General features: G+C 38.1%; 1 protein-coding gene across 1 annotated transcript; it reads right to left on the bottom strand.

Moving 5' to 3' along the window:
* Window positions 1–279: 279 nt before the first annotated feature.
* LOC307187833 (synaptotagmin-like protein 3) lies at window positions 280–26,276 on the bottom strand (the record flags this gene model as incomplete). Its single annotated transcript, XM_079924365.1, is given in 4 exon segments — window positions 280–1,246; window positions 1,250–1,384; window positions 26,046–26,128; window positions 26,216–26,276. Coding segments are annotated over 4 exon segments (1,017 nt in total). The 3' UTR covers window positions 280–508.
* Between the last annotated feature and the right edge of the window lie 1,207 nt (window positions 26,277–27,483).

Raw genomic sequence — 27,483 nt, 5'->3', positions numbered from 1 at the left:
TCTTCCAGAAATGTTCTGCTTTCACTCTTTCTCCTAGCTAATTTATACTGCACCTTCAAGACTAAGTTCAAATACACTGCTTAGGCCCCTCCATCTGGTTTATAGCCCCTTCCCCATACCTCCAGGGCACCCAGTTCATTCCACTTAGCAGTCAGTTTCCCAAGGAAAGAGCTCCTCTTATTTACCTTTGTTACTTCAGGGATTACTACAGTATCTGACTTTTTTTTTTTAACTGTTGAACATTTATTGAAATCGGGTCATTTTCCACATCTCTCAAAGCACAGATAACCAACCTGAGACCTAACTAACGTAACATCGATAATGGTTCCGTCTAAATACTCATAGAGGAATGTGGAAGAACATCTCAGCAGCAGGACGGCTGTAGACGGGGAGAGCTCACACCCCCCGGGGCCCTTCGCCACCCTCCACCCCCGTGCCCGCACACCCAGCCCCGCAGCCGACCATCAGGCCCCGGCACCTGAAAACCCACTGCACCCGGAGCCTCCGGTCAGTGCAGGGTGAGGGTCATGTCTGTCCACAGGTTGGGGCTGGAAAGCACTTTCTGCCATTGGAGTTTTGATTGTGAGCACGAGCCTGTGCCGCCCGCTGGCTCTTCCTTGGAACCAAGCCTGGAGCCTCCCAGCAAGCGGTCGTTCACACCGAAGGTGGCCTGGTCCCAAACGGTTAATTCTAGGGTGGATTGCCTCAGCTGAGAAGGGGTGACCCCTTTGAAAACGACGGAGTGCTTCCACTGGGGACAGGCTTGCTTCTTCAGGATGGGGGACTTCAGTCTCAACCTCTGCTGGTCTGGCAGAGTGAGACAGCCCTTAACAAATGAGTTTAAGGTACCATCTGAGGGCACAGGTAAATTCTTGGCTCCCAGCACTACCAAACAGAGCTGACCGTTATGTGATGGCTGATCTCCCGTCCCTTCTTGAGCCTCCTGGAGCTTTCTGGGCCCTGCAGGGAGGACCAGTTTGGCCCGGACTACAAGTTCTCCGTTATTCGTGGGAACACTGTCTTCGTCTTTCTCTGCGTTGGCCTGGAGCAGATACCAATGGGCAGACTGGGTCGTGCGGTCCTCAAAGTCCCACGTGGCCAGAGGGATGATCACTTCTCCAAGAAACACCCTCCGGGCGAGCGTGCCCAGGTGCCACACAGACACCCGCAGCTGCCGGGTCGCCAGCTGGGTAGGCTCCACCTGGTACTTCAAGGTCTCCTGAAAGGTCGGCTCCACCGTGTTCTTTTAGACTCCAGTCTTGCGTTTTCCCTGGGAGGATCTGTCAGGCAGCAGATAGGTCTTTACATAAGGATTGCACTTTTTCTTCTTTTCCTCCCCATAGGCAAGGTTCTTACAGGCCTTGATGCGTATGCTAGGTTTTTGCTAATTGTTGAATAAATAAGATGTTGAAGACAATGGAGAATAAATCATTGAACCAAAATTTAATGAGGGAATTTGGACGAGCAGTATACCAACTGCCTCTCTGCAAATTTAGTTAGAAGAAACAAAGTTGTCTTTCTGGAGCTCTCTTAGAACAGGAAAATGAACTGCATGACTTCTGGGGTCTTCCTCTTGCCTTTGGAGTCTGTAAAGTTCTGGGAGAATAATACATATCTCTATGAGTTTGATCTAGCCCTTTCAAATGGATTTATTATTCTTTATTTAAATTATGTATGACTTACACTTCCAGCTGAATATCAATAGGAGAAACCAGTCTGATCTTAGATTTCTTAACATCTCCAAGTTAGAATCTCATTCAAATTCAACGAGATTAAAAGACCTTAGATAAAAATTATTAGGGATTTCTCCCCACTCTTTTAGCTGTCACGTGTATGATCTTTTTCACATCTATTTTGACTTTCTAAATCCTCTTGTAGAGATTTTAAATTATCCTTTCTTGACTTGTTTAGTGAAAACATTGGAATGTTCAGAGGAAATCTGTTGCATTTATAACCATCTTTTTTTCCCTTTTAGATTTTTTTCTCTTGCTCTTTTATAACTTCTTTTTTTCACTAATCTACTCTGCCAGGGATTTTGACAGCTGAAATATGTGATTAGTGCCATTTTATATCTCAATATATGTATTTAAATCACTCACAGTGGTTCTAGTTGAAGTTTTGTTCTGTCAAAATATTTTAGTCTTAAATGAAAGCTACCCACACGTGCTTTTTACAAAAGCAATTCTTGCACAAAAAGATTTATAGCATCTCTCTTTTTGAGTAATTCTGAATAGGTGACCTAAAGCATCTAAAAATGACAGGTTTCATTTCATTTTCTGTATTTTGGGCTTAGATATACACAGTAAAATTTTTCATGCACACCAGTACTTAAGATTCAATAAAGGAGTTAACTTTCTTCCCCCTGGAAATCATTGTCTGCTATCTTTTCTTCCACCACTTCCTGCTCACTCTTCAACACACTCAAGTGTGGCTTACAATTCATCACCTCATGAGAACATTATTTTAAATTCTTTTTAACACTTGTGACATTCCTCAGCATTGTATGAGAAGTAAGGGAAAATTAAGCAGTTCAAATTCTGGTACAGATTAAAAAAATAGAATTTGGGAAAATTTGAACTGTCTCTAATTTTAAAAAATATATCCATATAATAATGTCTTCAACTCTATAAATGTAGTTTGTTACTCTTTTAAAGGAGAAATGTTACCAGAATACTAGCAAAGCCAGAAAGTTCTAAGTCAAATGTGTTACAGAAACAGTATATTTTAAAATGTATTGCTCTAGAAATAATTTAGTTTTAGATTTATACATGTAAATTTAATATTTGAAGAGTTAACACATTTTCAAAGTTTTGATGTGAATGTTAAGAAATAATAGTCTCTTAAAAGTAAACTCTCAGAACATCATGAATTCCTTGAAGAACAGTCTATGCTTCATGTTTCTTTATCTATCGTGACTATCATGCAGCTAGACACAATGTTAGTATGTAAAAAGCACTCCAAATTGAACTTGAAGTAGAGAATTGAGGCAAATGACTGAAAAATCAATGAAAGGCGGATTTTGATTTCTTACTTTGGAATCCACCTGTTGGCCTTACCAATCACTGTTCCAAGGGGAGCTTTTATTTAAGAGAATAGAAATACCTTACATGGCGAATCTACCACATGATTTTCCTCAGTTAAGCAACAAAGGGAGTTTGTTCTACAGAGGTCAAACTAGCTTCTCTTTGGTCTAGTATTAAAGTACGTTGGAGAGAGACAACACAGAAACTCTTTCGGCCAGGCTTGAGATGCCAGGGTCATTACCTTTAATCTTTCTTTTTTAGATGGTTCCAAATTGCTGGAGAAAAATAACACAGTGGGGCACATTTATGGTTTCCCAACCCAGCAAGGCCCTTAGGACTGCCTGACTAGCTTTCCTACTCTCCACAATAATCATTTCAAGTCTTCTGCTTTCTCCTTAAATTTTGATCCTTCCCTATCCTCTGGAATTTCAATGGATGACACTCTCTCTGATTTTGCTAATAAATTAGAAACATGATAAGGAAGTTTTCACAGCTCTCATCACCAAATACACAGACCTACTCACATAGACACCTGGATTCACCTCTTTTTCTACTTTGAAAATGGAGGAAATATCCCTCCTCCTAAAAAGGGCCTTACCTGCCACCTTCTTATAACTCCACGGCTAGAGGTTATCTTCCCTGGCCTCTCTGCTATCTCTCTCTTAGACCCTACCCTTTACTATTTAAACATGCTTTAATCATTCCCTTAAAAATTAAGAAAGATAAAGTATCCCTGGATCCTACATTCTCCTAACCTATTCTTCTGTCTCTTTTCTCCCCTAACTCTTGTAAAGAGCTCTCTGCCTTTAGTATCTCTACTCTCTATTGACTCTTCACCCATTTCAGTATGGCTTCTATTATACCACCAATGAAAACACATTTTAATAATGCAAATAATCTTTGTGACTCAAAGAAAGTTTTAATTCTTCATTTTACAGGACTTCCTAAGAGCATTTCACATAATTGGCCTCTCTCTCCTTTTTAAAATACTTTCTTCCTTGAGTTCTGTGATGACAGATCCTCCAGGGTTTCCTTCTACTTTGCTGTGACTGGCCATCTCAGTTCCCTTTGATAGTTCATTCTCCTCTACCCAGCCTGCTGAGATACTGACTGATGTACATTATTTAGAGCAATAGGAACAAAACAAATGGACTGGGAACTGGACTTTCCCAAGATTAGATTTGGTACTACAGAATGAGATGACACAGGCATGCCATCTTTACAGAAAATATTCTGCAGGTGAGTCTAAGGAGAGTCTTAATTCCAGTCATTTTGGGCAACTGAAAAGACAATAGATTATATGGGAACAGGAGGGCAAATAAAGCCTAAACAACTCATATACAAATTAATCTCTGCCACTTATACTATTGCCCACACACATTCCCACATAGGCTTAGTGCAAATAGCTGACTCAAATGTGATTAAAAAGTGAATTATAATAATTTTAAAAGGATACAGCACAGACAAAATCATTTAAAAATACTTTTTAAGAAGGAAGGAACAGAAAAAGCAAAAGGCAGACCAAAAACAATAACTAGAAAAAATATTGCCACCAAGCAGATAAAAATGTAGGCCAAGCATATTGCCATAAATTCAATATAGCCAAGTAGAGTAATCAAAGAGCTCAAAGAAGAATTACAAAAACTCAGAAAAAAACATAGTGAAACAACAGAGTGAGATGAAACATAATCTTTCAGAGCTCAGGAAAGAAGTAAAAAGAATCACAAAAAATCAAATCCATCAGAGAAGTAATGAAAAGAAAACAAGCTGGCTAAAACACAGTAGGAGTTATAGAGAAGAGGTTTGGGGAGAAGAATTTTAGAACTGGAAATGATGGAAATGATAACTGGGAAAAGAAGGAGATAGAAGTGTGTAAGACTGATTCCTTCAAATTTCATATACAGAATATAAAATATATTACTGAAACAGAAAATTATATAAGTAGTATAAGTTTATTTAAAGGAGGTAAACAATAGATAACCTAAGAAAAATGATGTAATCCATGGAAATCATTTCATAGACAGAAGAGGCTAAAAAGACAGAAATATAGACTAACTTCTTACTGTTCATTCTGGGAAGTAAAATGATATAGGTCATTAGATCATGAACTCAGAAATGAGATAAATGTAGATAAAATAAAATATTTTGGGTTTGAACTCAGCTGCTCCCATGGACACAACAAATATACAGCTACATATGGAATGATTTTCCTCTGAAAAGGACCTGAAAAGTAGATGAACAGTGTGTCTACAACAAAGGATAAGAGGCACATGGAGACAGGTAGGAGAAACAGAGATACAGCCTCACCCTGGATGATACCCCAGGAGCAGTGACCTACAATCAAGAGATACACCAAAAATATAAAGCTTTCCCTCAAGGAGTGAAGGAATCGAGCCCCACATCAGGCACCCTGACCCTTGAATCCAGAAGACAAGCACCCAAAATATCCAGTTTTGAAAATCAATGTGGATTAAGTCCAGGAGAACCATAGCATTGTAGGGAATGGAGACTCCTCTCTTAAAGGGCTCATGAACTGTTCCATTTGCACTGATATCCAGCACAAAAGCAACAGTTTGAAAATGCCTAGAACATAAGGAAAGGAAGTCTACTTACAGATTTAAAGCTGCTGCTGGAGAAGCAGGAAACTGCTGGGACTTTCGCCAGGGATGGAAGCACTGGTGGGTGCCATTTTTGTAATCTCATCCTAACTAGCTCATGACAGAACTGGCAAGTGCCATTTTTGGTGCCCTCTCTCTAACCTGCTAGCACCAGTGCACGTGCTCGGCCCACCCCATGCCACAACCCAGCTGGGTGAGTGCCCCAAACCCATATTCACCCCATGTAGCAGCCACACCACAACTAGGCCAGGCAAGCACTGTGTGCCTCACTCACCCTACACAGAAGCTGCAGCCCTGCCATAGCTGGCAGGTATGCACAGCCCATACAAGGGACATCTCTTTAGTGCCTGACTCTGGTGGCCAAGAGAGACTTCACTTCCAGGCCCCACAGATAATATCCTACATAAGGACACTCCTTCAAGACTGAGAGAGGTAGCCTGTTTCACCTAATACATATAAATAGAGAGTTAGGAAAAATGAGGTGACAGACAAATCCCAAACTAAACTAAAGAACAAGACAACCCCCCAGAAAAAGGTCTTAATGAAATGGAGATAAGCAACCTACTTGATAAAGAGTTCAAAGTAATGGTCATAAGGTTGCTCACTGAACTTAGGTGAAGAATGGATGAACACAGTGAGCTTCAACATAGAGATAGAAACTATAATAAAATATAGAACAGAAGTTATAACTGAAGTGAAAAATACACTTTAGGAATTCAACAGCAGACTGAATGAAGTAAAAGAACAAATCAGCAAGCTAGAAGACAGAGCTGTAAGGTCCGTAGGCCCGGGTGAAAGGAGGCCCAGGGGGTAAGAGAAAACATCGACCAGTATGAGGTAGGAGAGGCATTGGGACATAACGACCTCACCTGTTCTGGGAATCAACAAGAAACTCTAACTTCCTGCCCAGAAAACAATGGGGCTGACGGGAAGGGAAAATGGGCTTATGCCCCACAACAGACCAACCAACACCTGGCCCTGCTGTATCCTCACCAAATAAGGAATTACCCTGTATAGCAAACCACCCCCTCCCCTTGCAAGCCGCCTTCTGCTTTTACCCCAATAAAAATCCCCCTCATCCAGTACTGGACGCGACTTCTCTGGCCCCTTTCTCTCGGACCAGTGAACCTCGCCCGGGAGCGCTCCCTAATAAAGCTCACTTGAAGCTTTCCTCTGTTTCGCGGTGCCGTTTGTTAAGATCCGACCTTACAAGAGCAATGAAAATTACCCAGACAGAGCCACAAAATGTAAAAAGAATTTGAAAAAGTGAAGGTACTGTACGGGAACTCTGGGACAATATCAAGCAGAATAACATTCATATTATTAGCTTCCCAGAAGGACAAGAGAGAGAGAAAGGGACAGAAAAATTATTTGAGGAAATAATGGCTGAAAACTTCCCTAATCTGGAGACGGAAACAGACATCCAGGCTCAGAAAGCCCAGAGAGTTCCAAAAGATGAACCTAAAGAGAAATACAACAAGACACATTATAATTAAAATGGTAAAAGTTAGGGGTAAAGAGAGAATTATACAAGCAGCAAAAAAAAAAAAAAAAAAAAAAAAACCAACTATTATGTACAAGGGAAACCCCATAAGACAATCACCAGATTTTTCAGCAGAAACTTTACAGATCAGAAAGTGTAACATGATATATATTTCCAAAGTGCTGAAAGGAAAAAATTTCCAATGAAGAATTCTCTACCCAGCAATGTTGTCATTCAGAATTGAAAGAGATTATGAGGTTTCCAGATAAGCAAAAGCTAAAAGAGTTCATCACCAATAAACCATCCTTACAAGAAAAGTTTAAAGGATTTCTCTAAGCTAAAAAGAGAAGACAATAATTAATAATAAGAAAACATAAGAAAGAAAAAGCCTCACTGGAAAGGCAAATATATAGTAAAGGTAGTAGATCAATCACTTATAAAGCAAGTATAAAGGTTAAAAGACAAAGCTAGTAAAGTAATCATTTTAAATATAAATGATCTAAATATACCAATGAAATGACAGAGATTTTCAGAATGGCTATAAAAACAAAACTGAAATATATGTTGTCTGCAAGAAACCCACTTTAAATATAAAGACTTAGGTTAAAAATAAAGATAGCTCATGATAATACTAACTGTTTAAGAAGCGGAAGCAGTATATTAATTTCAAACAAAGCAGATTTAAGAACAAGGAAAACTATCAGAGATGAAGCAGAGGAAACACAACTGATTTAAAATTCTATATCCACAGAAAAACCTGCATGTGAATGTTTATAGCACCAAATGTTTATAATCACTAAAGACTCGAAGCAACCAAGATGTCTTTCTATAGGCCAATGAATAAACAAGCTGTGGTATGCCCATAAAATGGATATTCAGCAATAAATGAAATGAAGTATCTGTATTAGGTTGATTGGATCACATAAAAAAATACCACAGACTAGGTGGCTTAAACAACAGAACTTTATTTTCTCCCAGTTCTGGAGGCTAGAAGTCCAAGATCAAGGTGTCAGCAGATCTGGTTTCTCCTAAGGCCTCTCTCCCTGGCTTGCAGATGGCCACTTTCTTGCTATGTCCTCACATCCCTGGTACCACTCTGTTTCTCCAAATTTCCTCTTCTTACAAGAATATCAGTCAGATTGGATTAGAACCTATGCCAAATGCCTTATTTTAAGTTAACCACCTCTTTAAAGGCCCTATCTCCAAGTAGAGTCACATTCTGAGGCACTAGTGGTTAAGACTTCAACATATAGATTTTCAGGAGACACAACTTAACCCATAACAGTGTGAAACCATGAAAAGACCTGAACCCATATTTATGTAAATAAGTGATTACATTCATAAATTCTGGAGAAGAGACAACTCATTGCAGAAGAATATCAAATAGTTTATATAAATATTCTGCTCTCAAAGCAATGGGGTATGACTCCCCACTCCTTAAATATGGGCTGCACATAGTGACTTTCTTCCAAAAAGTACAGCATAGAATGGGGGAAATGAAGAGTAATTTTACAATGGAGAAGACTGACAAGAATTACCTCAGTCGGGGAACCAATATTAACATCAACAGTCATACCTAATACTGATAGTACATACCCATCATACAATGTAATGAAAATGACACTTCACCTCTGTAGTATCTTTTCCCCAAAACACATAACTTCACTCTAATCATGAGGAAAATTTCAGATAAATCCCAACTGAAGAACTTTCAGTATTTGACAAGTGCTCCTCAAAACTGTCAAGTTCATCAAAAACAAGGGAAGTCTGGGAAAATCTCACAGCCAAGAAAAACCTAAGGAGACAAAGTAAATGTAACCTGGTATCCTGGATGGGACTGTAAAAAATAAACAGAAGCCTCAACTAAACAGAGCTGAGAGACCAGAAGGGGGAGCGCTCAAGCTCTGTGAAAGCAGAGTCCAAAAACAGGAAGAAATACTCCTCTTCTTTCCCAGCAACACTCAGCTAATGAAAAGCCATGGATTCTTTACTTACTATAACCCTGTAAATTTCCTTTTCTTCTTCATAAAAGAGGTCTTCCTTTGTTGTGCTTGGACTTGCGTGTGGCTTGCCGTGGTTGCAGACCCTGTATTACAATCCTCTGCTGATTCTAAATAAACCCTGCTTTGCAGGAGGAATAGCTGGCAGTTTATTTGTTTTAGGTCAGCAGGATCCTGGAACAGGAAAAGAATATTAGGTAAAAACTAAGGAACTGCATAAAGTATGGACTTTAGTTGATAATAATATGTCACTATTGGTTCATTAATGAAATATACCATACTAATATAAGATGATAATAATAGGGGAAACTGAGTATAAATTATATGTCAAATTCCTGTACAACCTTTGCTATTTTTGGGTAACTCTAAAAGTGTTCTGAAAGAAAAGGTTGACTTACCAAAAAAACCAAAAAATAAAAAAACCCAAAACAACAACGACAACAAAAACAGGAGTGGACACATAAAAACCAAACCTAACTGTTGGCTACATAAAATAAATGCATGTGCATTTAAATAAATGTGACTTTGAAGACTGAAAACAAAATTATGAACAAAGACTTACCTGGCACATGCAAATTTAAAATCAGTAAATAAATAAAAATAAGAAAATCAAAATTTGGCCATAATCATAATAGCTAACCAAGCTGAATACAAAGACAAAAGTAATAAAATAAGGTAGGGCATTTTTAATGATAATATGCCATATCAATACAATATGCCATATACAAAATATGATATACAATATGCAATAAAGATCATCCCACCCTGAATATTTTTGTACTAAATAGAGCATTAAAATTCAAAGCATAAAATCTATAAGGACAATAAGTGAAATACACAAAAATAAATTTGCCTATCTCTAGCCATGATATATCAAGTGAAAAATATTAAAAAAAATCAGTCACTATACATACCTTGTTTGTATATACTCTTGGAAATTCAATTATATTCACCACATGTAAAGACACAAAAAACTGTTCATTAAAATTTAAAAGTACAAATATAGCAAATAATGTGATTTTTTTTCAAGATGCAATAAGTCTAGGAATTAATAACAAAACTCAAAAACAGTTAAAATCCAAATACTTGGAAATGTAGGGCTTTTTTATTACAGAATTATTTGATTTAAAAATCAGGACTCAAATTGCAGATTTGTTAGGAAATAACTAAAGTTAAAACAATTGCAATAAGAACCTATGGGATTCAGATAAAATGGTGGCTTAGAGTAGTATTCTTAGCATTGGAGACATATTAATTATAGAGAAAGAATAAAAATAAATTAATAGATCAATCAGCGAATGATGTTACAAACAAAATGTAACAAAATAACCTAAGAAAATTGGAGGAAGTAATTAGTCAAGGGAATAACAGAAATCAATGACAGGAAAAAAGGAACATTTAAAACTATGAATAAATCTGGGTAGGTTAATTGTGAATGGGAGGAAGAAAAAATGATACAACACATTAACTATTAGTTAATCTAATGAAGAAACAAAGGATGGGGGAAAGCACAAATACACAAAAGAATAGTAATGGGGATCCAACCACATATAAATTTTAAAACATGGAGGTGTATTGCTTAACTCTAAACAAATTTACTCTAAGCCTAAATTAAATGAATAACTTTCCTAGAAAAATATAAAGTTCCAAGAATAACCCAAAAAGAGATAGAAAACCTAAATAGAACAATTATTTTAGATTAAATGATGTTCAAAAGTCAACCCCTCCTCCACAAAAAGGTGCCAGTGCTGGACAACTTCACATTGGATTGATATCATGCCTTTAATTTTTAAGTTCTTAGTATATCAGAGACATTAAACCAGACTAAGATAAAACAGAAACGAACACCACAGTCTAATTTTGTTTATTAATATGGATATAAAAAGTCTAAATACAATAAGAGGTAACTGATATTTTTCTTAACATGATTATGCTTAATGGAAAAAGCCTAGAAGCATCTCCTTAAGATCAGAAACACAAATACATCAGCTATCACGATTATTATTTATAATTCTTTTGGAGAAATAACTAGAAGAAAGAGGAGTGAAAAAAAAGTGAAAAGTGAACAGAAAGAGGAAAAGTAATTATTTGCAGATGAAAACTTAGAAAACTCAAGCAACTGAAAATAACTATAAATAATGAAAAACTTCAGTTAAGATGGCTGGATACAAAATCAATATGTGAAAATAATAGCCTCAATATATACAAATAAAAGTCCATTAGAGGGTGTAATGGAAGAGAACATGTTCTTTATGGAGGTGATCATGAAAAAAAAATAACATAACTAGGAACAAGCTTAAGAGAAGTAAAAGATCCTTATGTAGAAAACCTTAAAGTGTTACTTCAAGGTTTAGAAAAGACCCAAAGAAGCCTAGGATAAATGGAAAAGCAATCCTTATTCTTCGATGTCAAAGCTTAATGAATTAATTTATAAATTTAAGATGACCTCATTAAATAAAAAAAGACAAGCAGTACACTGGAGAAAGGACAGTTTTTTCAAAGAGCAAGGCTGGGAAAGCAATAAACCCTACCTCCTACTTCATACTCTATGCAAAAATAAATTTTAGATGTATTGTAAATGTAAATGTGAAAGGGAGAAATATAAAGTTTCTAAATTTAAGGCAAACACATCATGACATTTCGTTAGAAAAAAAAATTCTGAAATGGTGTACAAAATGTCTGATCAAAAATAAATAAAGATGTTTAAAAAAGTAAAATATTGTTAAATTTAATAGTTTGAACTTAAGATTTATCAAAATATTTCATTAAATTCTGAAAAAAGCAAACCGCAGAATGGGAGAAATTTGTAATACAACACAAACACATACATTCAACTATAGTCACCAAAAGTCTCAAATCTAGAATATATAAAGTGCTCCTGTAAATCAGTAAGACAAAAGAAGATGACCCAATAGAGAATAGATAAAAGATTTGAACAAGCAGTTACAATAAATGGTGTCCTAATGACCAAACATGAAGAGTTGTTCAGCTTCATTCGTCATCACTGAAACACAAATTTAAACCATATTACAACATCACCACACATCTACCAGGAGAGTTAAAATACAAAATAAATAAATAAATTTAAAAACATACAAGTGTTGATGAGGGTGTGGAGAGAATAAAACATTTACTGTTGGCGGGAGTGTAACAGTTTCAACAGCTTTGAAAAATTGCTTGACAGTATCTACAGGAGCTGACAATGTATGCACACTCTCTGACTCAGCAGTTCTCCTTTCAGATAAAAGCCCAACATAACTCATATCCACCAAAAGATATGGACAAGGATGTTCACAGCAGTATAATTCAGAATAGCCAATAAAACAACTATTTCAATAACAATCCAAACACCCATTAATAGTAGAATGGATAAAAAAGAAATAGTATATTCACACCACAGACTATGATTTAACAAAGAATGAACAACCTACAGCTACACAAAACAATGTGGATGAGTATTATTACCATATTTTTAGCCAAAGAAGCCAGACACAAAAGAATATATGTATACAATTCTGTTTCTGTAAAGTCAAAAGCAGGCATAATGAATCTATGGTGTTAGTAACAGGGTAATGGTTACCCTTGTGAGGAGGTAGACCGGAAGTGACGTCTGGGGAGCTGGTTATATTTTGTCTCTTGGTTTGGGTGACGATTACATGCGTATGTTCACTTTGTGAAAATTTGTTAATCTGTATATGTATGATATGCGCACTTCTCTGTGTATATGTTATACTTCAAAAACAAAGTTACTAAAGCAAACTTTTAGAACAAGATATGGTAAACTTTATATAGAAAAACTAACATCAAGAATTAGCTGGGGTCTTCCCTGGTGGCGCAGTGGTTCAGAGTCCGCCCCCCGATGCAGGGGACACGGGTTCGTGCCCCGGTCCGGGAGGATCCCACATGCCGCGGAGCGGCTGGGCCCCTGAGCCATGGCTGCTGAGCCTGCGCGTCTGGAACCTGTGCCCCGCAACGGGAGAGCCCACAACAGTGAGAGGCCCGCGTACCACAAAAAAAAAAAAAAAAAAGAATTAGCTGGGAGATTATAATAGTTGAAGTATAACAAGAAGAGACAAGTCTTTTATTAAATCATATTTCAAAGTTACAGTAATTAAAAGCATAAAAGGGTCAAGTAGTCATTGTCTGCTTTCTTCTGCAGATCTGTTATTGCTTTTGTCTACCCTGCTCTGGAGAAGAGAAATGACTATCCTGGGGGACGGTTGTGGCCGGATGACATACTTTTTCATCACATGTACCATGTGCACAAACTACTTATCCTAAAAGTAAATTGATCATGGTATTTTGTTTAAATCAACATTTTCCCATTGCTCCTGGGATATAATCTAAAATTCTATTGTTGCCCAGCCTGACCTTCCTCTCAACTGGCTTGATGAGGCTGTCAACAGCTTGAGAATAATTATCAAACTCTTATTTCCAAGGCAACCCTCTCTATCGAAAAGACTCAAGGACCCAGGTTATAGAAAGCAAACTGTCTACACTGGCTGACTTGACTGGTGAGAAAGATCAGTCTCCTCGCTACCCCAAGAGAAGACCAAAAGTTTGGGAGAGGGAGTATCTGTATATACTGATCATGTGTTTTATTGTCATCAACTAAGAGTGGACTCAGTGGATAACTGATCCTGTCATCTAATTACTGACAGAAAGTATGGCTTAATAACACCTACTTGAAAGCTTTAAAATCAATTGGCACACTAGCAAAGTTTAACTGGCTTATAGTTAAGAAGTTTATATCATAGGTCAATTCATTTAGTTACCTAGGGGTATATATTTCTAACCAGTTTATCTTTGAGATATATCAGAAATTGTCTTTGATTAATATTAAGCATTCTATTGTTGCCTTATTGATATTTTTATGGCTACTGTGAACAACTGGCAACACCTGCTTTGGCTTTTCTTTTTTCTCAGAATAAAATGGTTATGACCATGTTATATAGTTATCTGTCATAGAATTTGAGGAACTTGAATGCCCCTTTATTCATTTGTTGAAATAGACTTGACAGTAAAAAATGCTTTGAGATCATATGGCTTGTCAAATATTCTACCCAAATTCAGATAACAAGTAGAAGTGAGTTGCAGTCCTGACCTTAAGGGAATTTCTTCTAATTTCCAGGGTTTGCCAGAGAAGATATGGTCAAATCATCCAATGTTCAATATTTTTTAATTGTTTGACAGGAAATAAAACTCAAAGAGGATGTCAATTACCCATTTTTATAGACATTCCAAATCCTATAACCTGTTTCCCACTGCTCTTAGAATAAAACCCATATGTCTTACCACAGGTTACTATGCCTTCTAATCCCATCTCTACCCATTCACTATAGTCCAGCCACACCAGTTTCCTTGTTATCTCTCCAACTCACCAGAACTGTTTCTTTCTCTGAAACCTAAAAATTGTTGTTCTCTAATAACTTTCTTCCTAATCTTGTCATGACTGTTTCCTTTCCATCATTTAAATGTGCTTCAATTATTGTTCTTCAGAGAGGCTTCCTCATCCTCCTAGTTATTCTCCATCACATAATCCTGTTGTATAATTTTCATGACCCTTACCACTATTTGAAACAAGTTTAGTGATTTGTTTGTTTTATCAGCTATTTTCAAACAGTACATCATCTCTGAAACCTTATCCATCTCAGAGTGCAGAGTCCAGCACATGGCAAATGCTCAGTATTTTGAGTATTTCCTAACTGAATAAATAAAGCTAGATTATCAGACTAATGACCTACATTGAGAGTAATGACCTACAATCAGCCATAAAATCTAATGTTTATATCATATACAAGTTTGAGGATTTAATCCACTATACCCTACAGTATTCCTCTAAAGGATTTATAGGAGTTATTTATCTTACATATTTATATACAGGAGCAACTAGCAACTTGTGTGCTCTGATCTGGGATCATATATCTCTTGTACCCTATCTTGTTTCTATCCCTTGCTGCCAAGAAACAAAGGACTAAATCTGAGACCCATCTCCAAAAGCCAGACTGAAATTTATGGTGCATATTTGGAGTCCTGAGCTCAGCCCTAGAATCACTGCATGGTGTCGTTTTTTTCCATCTCTATTTTATTTTATTTTGTTTTATTTTTTAATTTATTTTATCATGTTGTCCTGCATGCATTTTTGTAAGTTGTCTCAAATTCTATTTGGAATGAGACAAGTTAAAAAAAAAGAGAACTATATAAAATATGTGTGTCCATTCAGTGTCTGTAGGCAACCTCACTCAGGATGTCCTCCTCTGCAAATTTCTCAAGTGCTTACCCTTCTCAGAATTAAGGTGGCTCTGGTCTATTGGTTACAGTCAGGTCCATTGGTTACAATTCAGCATTTGATCAAATACTCTCTTATAGTATGTTTTAGTTGCTTCATAATATAGATTCTATAAGATTTTAAATCCTTACCTGTTTATGTATGTTCTCCATAGCACTTATAACAGTACTTGCCACATAATAGGTATTCAATAGACCTTTATTAAATTAGTAAATGAGCAAATGAGTAAATCAGTCCCATGGCTCAATGAAGGGATAAAATTGTTTTTAAAGCCTCTAAGAAAAAAAGCAAAATCAGTTCAATCTTTCTAATATTCTGTAATCCTACCAATCAAAACAATGGGAAATTAGGGGATATTTTTTTGTCTATAGGTTTCCTAGAAGAACAAAGAAAGCATTGCTGATGTTCAACTATATAAATAATAAGAGAGTCTATGCCATGCTTCCAGGATACAGTATTTTACTAGACACAGATGTGTCAACCCTGCAGTGCTTTTGTATTGATTCTAAAGTGCTTTTTGGATGAACTTTGGAAGCCATTTGCTGAGTGTGGGATTTTGTATGCTTGGGGTTGTCAATAAATATGTTTTGCTGTAATTAATAACTGTATGTTCTTGCACCTGTGGGGAAGATGAAGCATCTTTCTAATTTCACATTCAGCAATAAACATGAACAACTGTCTGCAGGATTCCTCTTTTGATTCCAGCTGCCAACAGCTTGGAATGCTTCGAGTCCAGCTAACTCTACATCCCCCCTCATTAGCTGGTGCCCCCATTTATTTTTCTGCCTAAATGGGTAGAAAAGTCATTTTGTTTAGCTCATTTGGATGTGTTGAGAAAGATACCAGCAAATCAACACCTGTCACATTTCAGTAATTCCTAAGAGGAACTGGGGCTTTGTAGCAGATTTGCCTTGGCAGGAAACGAAATGCTGAGGATTGCAATAAATGACTGGGTTCTATGAAACTGCCATCTCCTCCCTTAAAGTGGAGAATAAACATCAGCCTATTATGGACATAATTAATCCAAATCACTTATAAGGTAATAAAACTTAATTATATATTCTTAAAAGCTAAGGACCCACCAATTGGTGTTAAGCTTTTTCTTGATTGTAGCTAGTGAGTTAAATTTTTGAGGCTATTTTTCCAACAGTTAATTTTTTTAAAAATCTTTATTGGAGTATAATTGCTTTACAATGGTGTGTTATTCCTGCTTTATAACAAAGTGAATCAGTTATACATATACATGTGTTCCCATATCTCTTCCCTCTTGCGTCTCCCTCCCTCCCACCCTCCCTATCCCACCCCTCTAGGTGGTCACAAAGCACCAAGCTGATCTCCCCGTGCTACGTGGCCACTTCCCACTAGCTATCTATTTTTCGTTTGGTAGTGTATATATGTCCATGCCACTCTCTCACTTTGTCACAGCTTCCCCTTCCCCCTCCCCATATCCTCAAGTCCATTCTCTAGTTGGTCTCTGTCTTTATTCCTGTCTTACCCCTAGGTTCTTCATGACATTTTTTCCCTTAAATTCCATATATATGTGTTAGCATACGGTATTTGTCTTTTTCTTTCTGAATTACTTCACTCTGTATAACAGACTCTAGGTCCATCCACCTCATTACAAATAGCTCAATTTCATTTCTTTTTAAGACTGAGTAATATTCCATTGTATATATGTGCCACATCTTCTTTATCCATTCATCCAATGATGGACACTTAGGTTGTTTCCATCTCTGGGCTATTGTAAATAGAGCTGCAATGAACATTTTGGTATATGACTCTTTTTGAATTATGGTTTTCTCAGGGTATATTCCCAGTAGTGGGATTGCTGGGTCATATGGTAGTTCCATTTGTAGTTTTTTAAGGAACTGCCATACTGTTCTCCATAGTGGCTGTACCAGTTCACATTCCCACCAGCAGTGCAAGAGTGTTCCCTTTTCTCCACACCCTCTCCAGCATTTATTGTTTCTAGATTTTTTGATGATGGCCATTCTGACTGGTGTGAGATGATATCTCATTGTAGTTTTGACTTGCATTTCTCTAATGATTAATGATGTTGAGCATTCTTTCATGTGTTTGTTGGCAATCTGTATATCTTCTTTGGAGAAATGTCTATTTAGGTCTTCTGCCCATTTTTGGATTGGGTTGTTTGGTTTTTTGTTATTGACCTGCCTGAGCTGCTTGTAAATTTTGGAGATTAATCCTTTGTCAGTTGCTTCATTTGCAAATATTTTCTCCCATTCTGAGTATTGTCTTTTGGTCTTGTTTAAGGTTTCCTTTGCTCTGCAAAAGCTTTGAAGTTTCATTAGGTTCCATTTGTTTATTTTTGTTTTTATTTCCATTTCTCTAGGAGGTGGGTCAAAAAGGATCTTGCTGTGATTTATGTCATAGAGTGTTCTGCCTATGTTTTCCTCTAAGAGTTTGATAGTTTCTGGCCTTACATTTATGTCTTTAATCCATTTTGAGCTTATTTTTTGTGTATGGTGTTAGGGAGTGATCTAATCTCATACTTTTACATGTACCTGTCCAGTTTTCCCAGCACCACTTATGAAGAGGCTGTCCATTCTCCACTGTATATTCCTGCCTCCTTAAGCAAAGATAAGGTGACCATATGTCCATGGATTTATCTCTGGGCTTTCTATCCTGTTCCATTGATCTTTATTTCTGTTTTTGTGCCAGTACCATACTATCTTGATTACTGTAGCTTTGTAGTATAGTCTGAAGTCAGGGAGTTTGATTCCTCCAGCTCCATTTTTCGTTCTCAAGATTGCTTTTTCTCTTCGGGGTCTTTTGTGTTTCCATACAAATTGCAAAATTTTTTGTTCTAGTTCTGTGAAAAATGCCAGTGGTAGTTTGATAGGGATTGCACTGAATCTGTAGATTGCTTTGGGTAGTACAGTCATTTTCACAATGTTGATCCTTCGAATCCAAGAACATGGTATATCTCTCCATCTATTTGTATCATCTTTAATTTCTTTCATCAGTGTCTTATAATTTTCTGTATAAAGGTCTTTTGTCTCCTTAGGTAGGTTTATTCCTAGATATTTTATTCTTTTTGTTGCAATGGTAAATGGGAGTGTTTTCTTGATTTCACTTTCAGATTTTTTGTCATTAGTGTATAGGAATGCCAGAGATTTCTGTGCATTAATTTTTTATCCTGCTACTTTACCAAATTCATTGATTAGCTCTAGTAGTTTTCTGGTAGCATCTTTAGGATTCTCTATGTATAGTATCATGTCATCTGCAAACAGTGACAGCTTTACTTCTTCTTTCCCAATTTGGATTCCTTTTATTTCCTTTTCTTCTCTGATTGCTGTGGCAAAAACTTCCAAAACTATGTTGAATAAGAGTGGTGAGAGAGGGAAACCTTGTCTTGTTCCCGATCTTAGTGGAAATGCTTTCAGTTTTTCACTATTGAGGATGATGTTGGCTGTGGGTTTGTCATATATGGCCTTTATTATGTTGAGGTAAGTTCCCTCTGTGCCTACTTTCTGCAGGGTTTTTATCACAAATGAGTGTTGAATTTTGTCGAAAGCTTTTTCTGCATCTATTGAGATGATCATATGGTTTTTCTCCTTCAGTTTGCTAATATGGTGTATCACGTTGATTGATTTGCGTATATTGAAGAATGTTTCCATTCCTGGAATAAATCCCAATTGATCATGGTGTATGATCCTATTAATGTGCTGTTGGACTCTGTTCGCTAGTATTTTGTTGAGGATTTTTGCATCTAGGTTCATCAGTGATATTGGCTGTAGTTTTCTTTCTTTGTGACATCCTTGTCTGGTTTTGGTATCATGGTGATGGTGCTCTCGTAGAATGAATTTGGGAGTGCTCCTCCCTCTGATATATTTTGGAAGAGTTTGAGAAGGATAGATATTAGCTCTTCTCTAAATGTTTGATAGAATTCGCCTGTGAAGCCATCTGGTCCTGGGCTTTTGTTTGTTGGAAGATTTTTAATTAGTTTCAATTTCAGTGCTTGTGATTGGTCTGTTTGTATTTTCTATTTCTTCCTGATTCAGTCTTGGCAGGTTGCACATTTCTAAGAATTTGTCCATTTCTTCCAGGTTGTCCATTTTATTGGCATAGAGTTGCTTGTAGTAATCTCTCATGATCTTTTGTATTTCTGCAGTGTCAGTTTTACTTCTCCTTTTGTATTTCTAATTCTATGGATTTGAGTCTTCTCCCTTTTTTTCGTGATGAGTCTGGCTAATGGTTTATCAATTTTGTTTATCTTCTCAAAGAATCAGCTTTTAGTTTTATTGATCTTTGCTATCGTTTCCTTCATTTCTTTTTCATTTATTTCTGATCTGATATTTATGATTTCTTTGCTTCTGCTAACTTTGGGGTTTTTGTGTTCTTCTTTCTCTAATTGCTTTAGGTGCAAGGTTAGGTTGTTTATTCAAGATGTTTCTTGTTTCTTAAGGTAGGACTGTATTTCTATAAACTTCCCTTGTAGAAGTGCTTTTGCTGCATCCCGTAGGTTTTGTGCCGTCGTGTCTCCATTGTCATTTGTTTCTAGGTATTTTTTGATTTCCTCTTGATTTCTTCAGTGATCACTTCATTATTAAGTATTGTTTAGCCTCCATGTGTTTCTATTTTTTACAGATCTTTTCCTGTAATTGATATCTAGTCTCATAGTGTTGTGGTCAGAAAAGATACTTGATACAATTTCAATCTTCTTAAATTTACCAAGGCTTGATTTGTGACCCAAGATATGATCTATCCTGGAGAATGTTCTATGAGCACTTGAGAAAAATGTGTATTCTGTTGTTTTTGGATGGAATGTCTATAAATATCAATTAAGTCCATCTTGTTTAATGTATCATTTAAAGCTTGTGTTTCCTTATTTCTTTTTATTTTGGATGATCTGTCCATTGGTGAAAGTGGGGTGTTGAAGTCCCCTACTATGAATGTGTTACTGTCGATTTCCCCTTTTATGGCTGTTAGTATTTGCCTTATGTATTGAGGTGCTCCTATGTTGGGTGCATAAATATTTACAATTGTTATATCTTCTTCTTGGGTTGATCCCTTGATCATTATGTAGTGTCCTTCTTTGTCTCTTGTAGTAGTCTTTGTTTTAAAGTCTATTTTGTCTGATATGAGAATTACTACTTCAGTTTTCTTTTGATTTCCATTTGCATGGAATATCTTTTTCCATCCCCTCCCTTTCAGTCTGTATGTGTCGCTAGGTCTGAAGTGGGTCTCTTGTAGACAGCGTATATATGGGTCTTGTTTTTGTATCCATTCAGCCAGTCTGTGTCTTTTGGTGGGAGCATTTAGTCCATTTACATTTAAGGTAATCATTCATATGTATGTTCCTATTCCCATTTTCTTAATTGTTTTGGGTTCATTATTGTAGGTCTTTTCCTTCTCTTGTGTTTCTTGCCTAGAGAAGTTCGTTTAGCATTTGTTTTAAAGCTGGTTTGGTGGTGCTGAACACTCTCAGCTTTCGCTTGTCTTTAAAGTTTTTAATTTCTCCATCAAATCTGAATGAGATCCTTGCTGGGTAGAGTAATCTTGGTTGTAGGTTTTTCTCCTTCATCACTTTAAATATGTCCTGCCACTCACTTCTGGCTTGCAGAGTTTCTGCTGAAAGATCAGCTATTAACCTTATGGGGATTCCCTTGTGTGTTATTTTTTGTTTTTCCCTTGCTGCTTTTAATATGTTTTCTTTGTATTTAATTTTTGACAGTTTGACTAATATGTGTCTTGGCGTATTTCTCTTGGATTTATCCTGTATGGGACTCTCTGTGGTTCCTGGACTTGATTAACTATTTCCTTTTCCATATTAGGGAAGTTTTCAACTCTAATCTCTTCAAATATTTTCTCAGTCCCTTTCTTTTTCTATTCTTCTTCTGGAACCCCTATAATTCGAATGTTGGTGCATTTAATGTTGTCCCAGAGGTCTCTGAGACTGTCCTCAGTTCTTTTCATTCTTTTTTCTTTATTCTGCTCTGCATTAGTTATTTCCACTATTTTATCTTCCAGGTCACTTATCCGTTCTTCTGCCTCAGTCATTCTGCTATTGATCCCATCTAGAGTATTTTTAATTTCATTTATTGTGTTGTTCATCGTTGCTTGTTTCATCTTTAGTTCTTCTAGGTCCTTGTTAAATGTTTCTTGCATTTTCTCTATTCTATTTTCAAGATTTTGGATCATCTTTACTATCATTATTCTGAATTCTTTTTCAGGTAGACTGCCTATTTCCTCTTCATTTATTAAGTCTGGTGGGGTTTTATCTTGCTCCTTCATCTGCTGTGTGTTTTTCTGTCTTTTCATTTTGCTTATCTTACTGTGTTTGGGGTCTCCTTTTTGCAGGCTGCAGGTTCGTAGTTTCCGTTGTTTTTGGTGTCTGTCCCCAGTGGCTAAAGTTGGTTCAGTGGGTTGTGTAGGTTTCCTGGTGGAGGGGACTAGTGACTATGTTCTGGTGGATGAGGCTGGATCTTGTCTTTCTGGTGGGCAGGTCCATGTCTAGTGGTGTGTTTTGGGGCGCCTGTGGACTTATTATGATTTTAAGCAGCCTCTTTGCTAATGAGTGAGGTTGTGTTCCTGTCTTGCTAGTTGTTTGGCATAGGGTGTCCGGCACTGTAGACAGTGCTGGTCTTTGAGTGAAGCTGGGTGCTGGTGTTGAGATGGAGATCTCTGGGAGATTTTCGCCATTTGATATTATGTGGAGTTGGGAGGTCTCTTATGGACCAGTTTCCTGAAGTTGGCTCTCCCACCTCAGAGGCATAGCACTGACTCCTGGCTGCAGCACCAAGAGCCTTTCATCCATACGGCTCAGAATAAAAGGGAGAAAAAGAGAAAGAAAGAAAGAGAGAGAGAGAGAAAGAAAGAAAGAAAGGAGGGAGAGAGGGAAGGAGGAAGGAAGGAGGGAAGGAAGGAAAGAAAGAAAGAAGGAAGATAAAGTAAAATAAAGTAAGATAAAATAAAATAAAGTTATTAAAATAAAAAATAATTATTAAGAAAAAAACATTTTTTTAAAGAAAACCAAATGGACGGATAGAACACTAGGACAAATGGTGGAAGCAAAGATATACAGACAAAATCTCACACAGAATCATACACATACACACTCAGAAAAAGAGGAAAAGGGGAAAAAACCATAAATCTTGCTCTCAAAGTCCACCCCCTTAATTTGGGATGATTAGTTGTCTATTCATGTATTCCACAGATGCAGGGTACATCAGGTTGATTGTGGAGCTTTAATCCGCTGCTTCTGAGGCTGCTGGGAGAGATTTCCCTTTCTCTTCTTTGTTCTCACAGCTCCCTGGGCTCAGTTTTGGATTTGGCCCCGCCTCTGTGTGTAGGTCGCCGGAGGGCATCTGTGCTTCGCTCAGACAGGACGGGGTTAAAGGAACAGCTGCTTCAGGGACCCTGGCTCACTCAGGCCGGGGGGAGGGAGGGGTGCAGATGCGGGGCGAGCCTGCGGCGGCAGAGGCCGGAGTGACATTGCAGCAGCCTGAGGCACGCCGTGCGTTCTCCCCGGGGAGTTGTCCCTGGATCCCGGAGCCCTGGCAGTGGCGGGCTGCACAGGCTTCCGGAAAGGGGGTGTGGATAATGACCTGTGCTCGCACACAGGCTTCTTGGTGGCGGCAGCAGCAGCCTTAGCGTCTCATGCCCGTCTCTGGGGTCCGCGCTGTTAGCCGCGGCTCGCGCCCGTCTCTGGAGCTCCTTTAAGCAGCGCTGTTAATCCCCTTTCCTCGCGCACCAGGAAACAAAGAGGGAAGAAAAAGTCTCTTGCCTCTTCGGCAGCTCCAGACTTTTCCCCAGACTCCCTCCCGGCTAGCCGTGGTGCACTAACCCCCTGCAGGCTGTGTTCACGCCGCCAACCCCAGTCCTCTCCCTGCGCTCTGACCGAAGCCCCAGCCTCAGCTCCCAGCCCCTCCCGCCCTGGCGGGTGAGCAGACAAGCCTCGGGCTGGTGAGTGCTGGTCGGCACCGATCCTCTCTGCGGGAATCTCACCACTTTGCCCTCCGCACCCCTGTTGCTGTGCTCTCCTCCGTGGCTCCGAATCTTCCCACCCCCCTCCACCACATGCAGTCTCCGCCCGCGAAGGGGCTTCCTAGTGTGTGGAAACCGTTCTTCCTTCACAGCTCCCTCCCATTGGTGCAGGGCCCGTCCCTATACTTTTGTCTCTGTTTATTCTTTTTTCTTTTGCCCTACCCAGGTACGTGGGGGAGTTTCTTGCCTTTTGGGAGGTCTGAGGTCTTCTGCCAGCGTTCAGTAGGTGTTCTGTAGGAGTTGTTCCACGTGCAGATGTATTTCTGGTGTATCTGTGGGGAGGAAGGTGATCTCTGCGTCTTACTCTTCCGCCATCTTCCCCTCATCTCTCTCCTGTATATTTTTAAGAGGCATGTAAATCACACAGGATCGTGTGGTGATTATCAATAAGCTACACTCTATGAAATATTTGTCCTATATTACCACATACACTCCATTTCACCCTGCATCCTAATGCTGCTAAAATATAGTAGAAAGCAACAGCATAGTACAGGGAGATCAGCTCGGTGCCCTGCGATGACCCAGAAGCAACAGTTAATTTTTTAAATATCGTTTCATTTTTAGTTAAGTAGCTTTGATATAACATTGCTTTTAGTGGTAGATCAAATACACCCATTAACTTCAGCTTAATTCCTGTATTTTGGGAAACATTAGTTAGGAACTAACTTCCTGGATGTGTCTTTATATAATTGTCATTTTCTGCACCTTAGAGACTTTCTCTCTTCATTATCTATTAAGAGAAGTATTTCCCTCTCATCTCTGAACAGCCGTATATATCTGTCTTTTCATTGATTTTTAGGTACCTCTGTGCTTGAGAGCACGAACATGACAAAACATTTCAAAATTCATTCTGATTTGGTCAGACCCTGTTGTGAGTTGACTGTTGTAAATGAGTGAGATCATCCCTTGAAAGTGTACTAACAAGCACATTATGGATTTAATGACCCTTCTATCCACAAAAGGTTAAGCTGACCCCAGAAATCAGCTGTTCATTCTTAAAAAGTAATTATAAGAACTAACATTTATTAAACTTTTGCTTAATAAATGTACTTTTATTAAGTGTACCAGGTAATTTTCTATAGCAGTCTACATGGATTATCTTATTTACCTGAACTACAATTCTATAAACTAGGTACTATTACTGCCCCCTCTTTAGTCATGTGGAAACTGAAGCACAAGGAGTTTAGACAGCGTGCCCAAAGTTATACAGCCAGTTAGCGGTGAAGACATACTTTAGCCCAAGAAATCCAGATTTTAATCGTGATACTCCAGTACTCTTGCTTGGCTAAAGGGTACAAAAGTATGCACACATACATGTACACTCATTTCTCTAAAACCTATCACACGCTTACTGTTGTTAGCACTGTGATAGCGCAATACCATAAAATCTCATATGTGTGTATACTGTATGTAGGTGCCTTTTTGGTAGATCATGTCCAAAGGATGATCATGTCCATCATCTTGCCAGGATGACAAGTCTGCTCCTAGTTGTAGTTACACAGCTGCTTCAGAAATTCGTGCCTTTCTCTTGTCTAAACCTCATCCAAATAGATCTTTCTGGCAATGATTCTCTGTTTTCCTTTTGAGTCAGTCAGAATTACTATTATTACAGATCTTGACCTCGGTTGACTTTAAAGTACCACCTAGCCTTCAGCAGCAAAATATTACTTTGTGCCGTGGGAGAGCCAGGTATGTCTTCAAATAAGATAATGCTGTTCATACAGTGCTGATGAGGTTTGCACTGTGAGTGGCGTTTAGAGGCATGATGGTGACGATGCCCGGAGGTCTTCAGACTCTTGAATCAATTGAAATTGTTTGCCAGTTATCTAATTGGAGTGAGGGATGTGTGATTCATTAAATACAGCTATAAATTCTTTGCTACTTCTCCCATTGATAGGAGGAGTTTCATGTCTCTGTCTCCTTGAATCTGACCTGGCTTTATTGGTGTATTTGACCAATTTCAGTGTGGAGAACGTGATATTCTGAGACTTCCAAGGATAGGTCATAAGACTTGCAGCTTCCACTTAGGTCTTTCAAATGCTTACTCTGGGGGGAAGCCAGCTGCCATGTAAGAAGTTCAACTTCCCTGAGCTCACCATGTTGGAGATGCCAAATGTAGGCACTCTGGTCGACAGTCTCAGCTGGAGCCACGCTTCCATTCATTCTTTCCCAGGCACTATATGTGAGTGAAGCCATCTTGGAACTTCAAAACAAACCCAACTACCAGCTGAGTATACAAAATGACCCCACCAACGTCACAAAAGCAGGTGAATCATACGGCCAAGTCTGGCCCAAATATCTAACGTACGTAACTGTAAGATATAATAAAAAAGTCGTTTAAAGCCACTGAGTTTTGGGGTAGTTTGTTATACAGCAATGGATAAATAACCACAGCAGAAAATGATGGACGGCTCTGCCACGAAAAATCAAACCTGACATTCTGTCATCACATAACCTCAAAGTCCCCAGGCTCTAAAGAAGTCATTTCACATTTATAAGCAGATTTCACTTCCGTGTTGGGATCCAGATCAATAAACATGGATCTCTGACGCTCCCCTGTTACCGGCCCCTCAGAGTGCATCTCCTTTGTATTCATAAATGAGTCCATGCACACTGGCTGCTCACCTGACAGAATTCTTTATCCCCTGGGTCCACTGAAAGCTCCCACAGCTTCTGATCATAATTCACATTTTCATTAACATCTTCACCTGGACCCCAAAATCAGTTCATGTGACCAAATAAGTATTCGGACAACACCCAACTCTTCCTTCATCTGCTTGTCCACTCCTCCTGACCTCCTCTCTCAACTTCTTTGATCTTCCCCTTGCTCTCGTTGACTCTCCCCTGCAGCTCCATCTCCTTCCCAGACCTACTGCTTCTTTCTACCTCCTCCTTTCACCTCTGTGTGAACTTGGGCAGTCACTTTACCTCTCTTCACATCTGTAAATTAAGGATGCAGTGAACATTAAAATTGTCATATAATTTCAATGTTAGCATATCACAGGATACAGAGTAAGTGCTCAAAATATGTTCACCTTCATTAAGATCATTACTATTATCCTTCAGCCTAAAGCAATAGTGGCCCTGGCAGTCAACTCATGCCAATAAACACCTGTCTGACTACCAACTACTACAACACGTCGTCACCCCTTCCCATAAAAATCTAAATTCCATTTGGGCTCATTCAGGACCACTTCAATCATAATCAAAACCTTCAAATCAAAGTAACTACACTTCCCAGAAAATCAGAGCTTGCCATGGTATGAATAAGTATAATGTCCAACCCCAGCATACAGAGAAACTATCTGGCAAACTGTCACGGAGGTCCTTCCAGAAACCCAAATTTGTGCAACCAAATTACTCTTTATAATTTCATGGTTTTGTTCAATATGATTACATTATTTCTGATGGACATATCAAAGTTATTTCAGATTGGGTTAATCTGATTAGCAGAATATTAAAACTTGTTATTTTAGTCCAAGTAGTATAACACTGAACTACATTTTCTTATCAACCAAGAAAAATAACAATTTGCAATTTTGTCTTCCTAGAAGACATTCTTGTTCAGAAATTTCAAAACATTTTAATATTGCATGAATTTCATTTTTATATTGCAAAGAAGTTAATAATAACTATTAGAATTTCCTCTTCTGGGGCTCTTTTTCCCCCAGTATATGATAGATATTGAATAAGGTATGTACTTACTTATAAGCGATATCTTTCCAATCTTTAAAACTAAATATAGAGCTGCCCGCTAGACATCTCCATTTAGATGTTCCATCACAATAACAACAACAACAATGATAATAATGGCTAACACTTACCATAGCACTTACTCTGTACCCAGCAGTATTTGAAGTACCTAATTTCATTTTCTCAATCTTACAATCATGACAAGCCTATGAATAGGGATTATTATTCCCATTTTATGGAGGAAACTGAAGTATGAAAAATGTAAATAAGCTGCTCAGGATCACACAGCTACTGAGTATCAAGAGCCTGGATTCAAACCCAAGAAGATTGGCTCCAGAGTCTGGCTTTTAACCACTGACTACACACCATT

The sequence above is a fragment of the Stenella coeruleoalba genome (genome assembly GCF_951394435.1).
Source record: "Stenella coeruleoalba genome assembly, chromosome: 6".
Classification (NCBI taxonomy): domain Eukaryota; kingdom Metazoa; phylum Chordata; class Mammalia; order Artiodactyla; family Delphinidae; genus Stenella; species Stenella coeruleoalba.
This window is presented reverse-complemented; position numbering and strand designations above follow the sequence as displayed.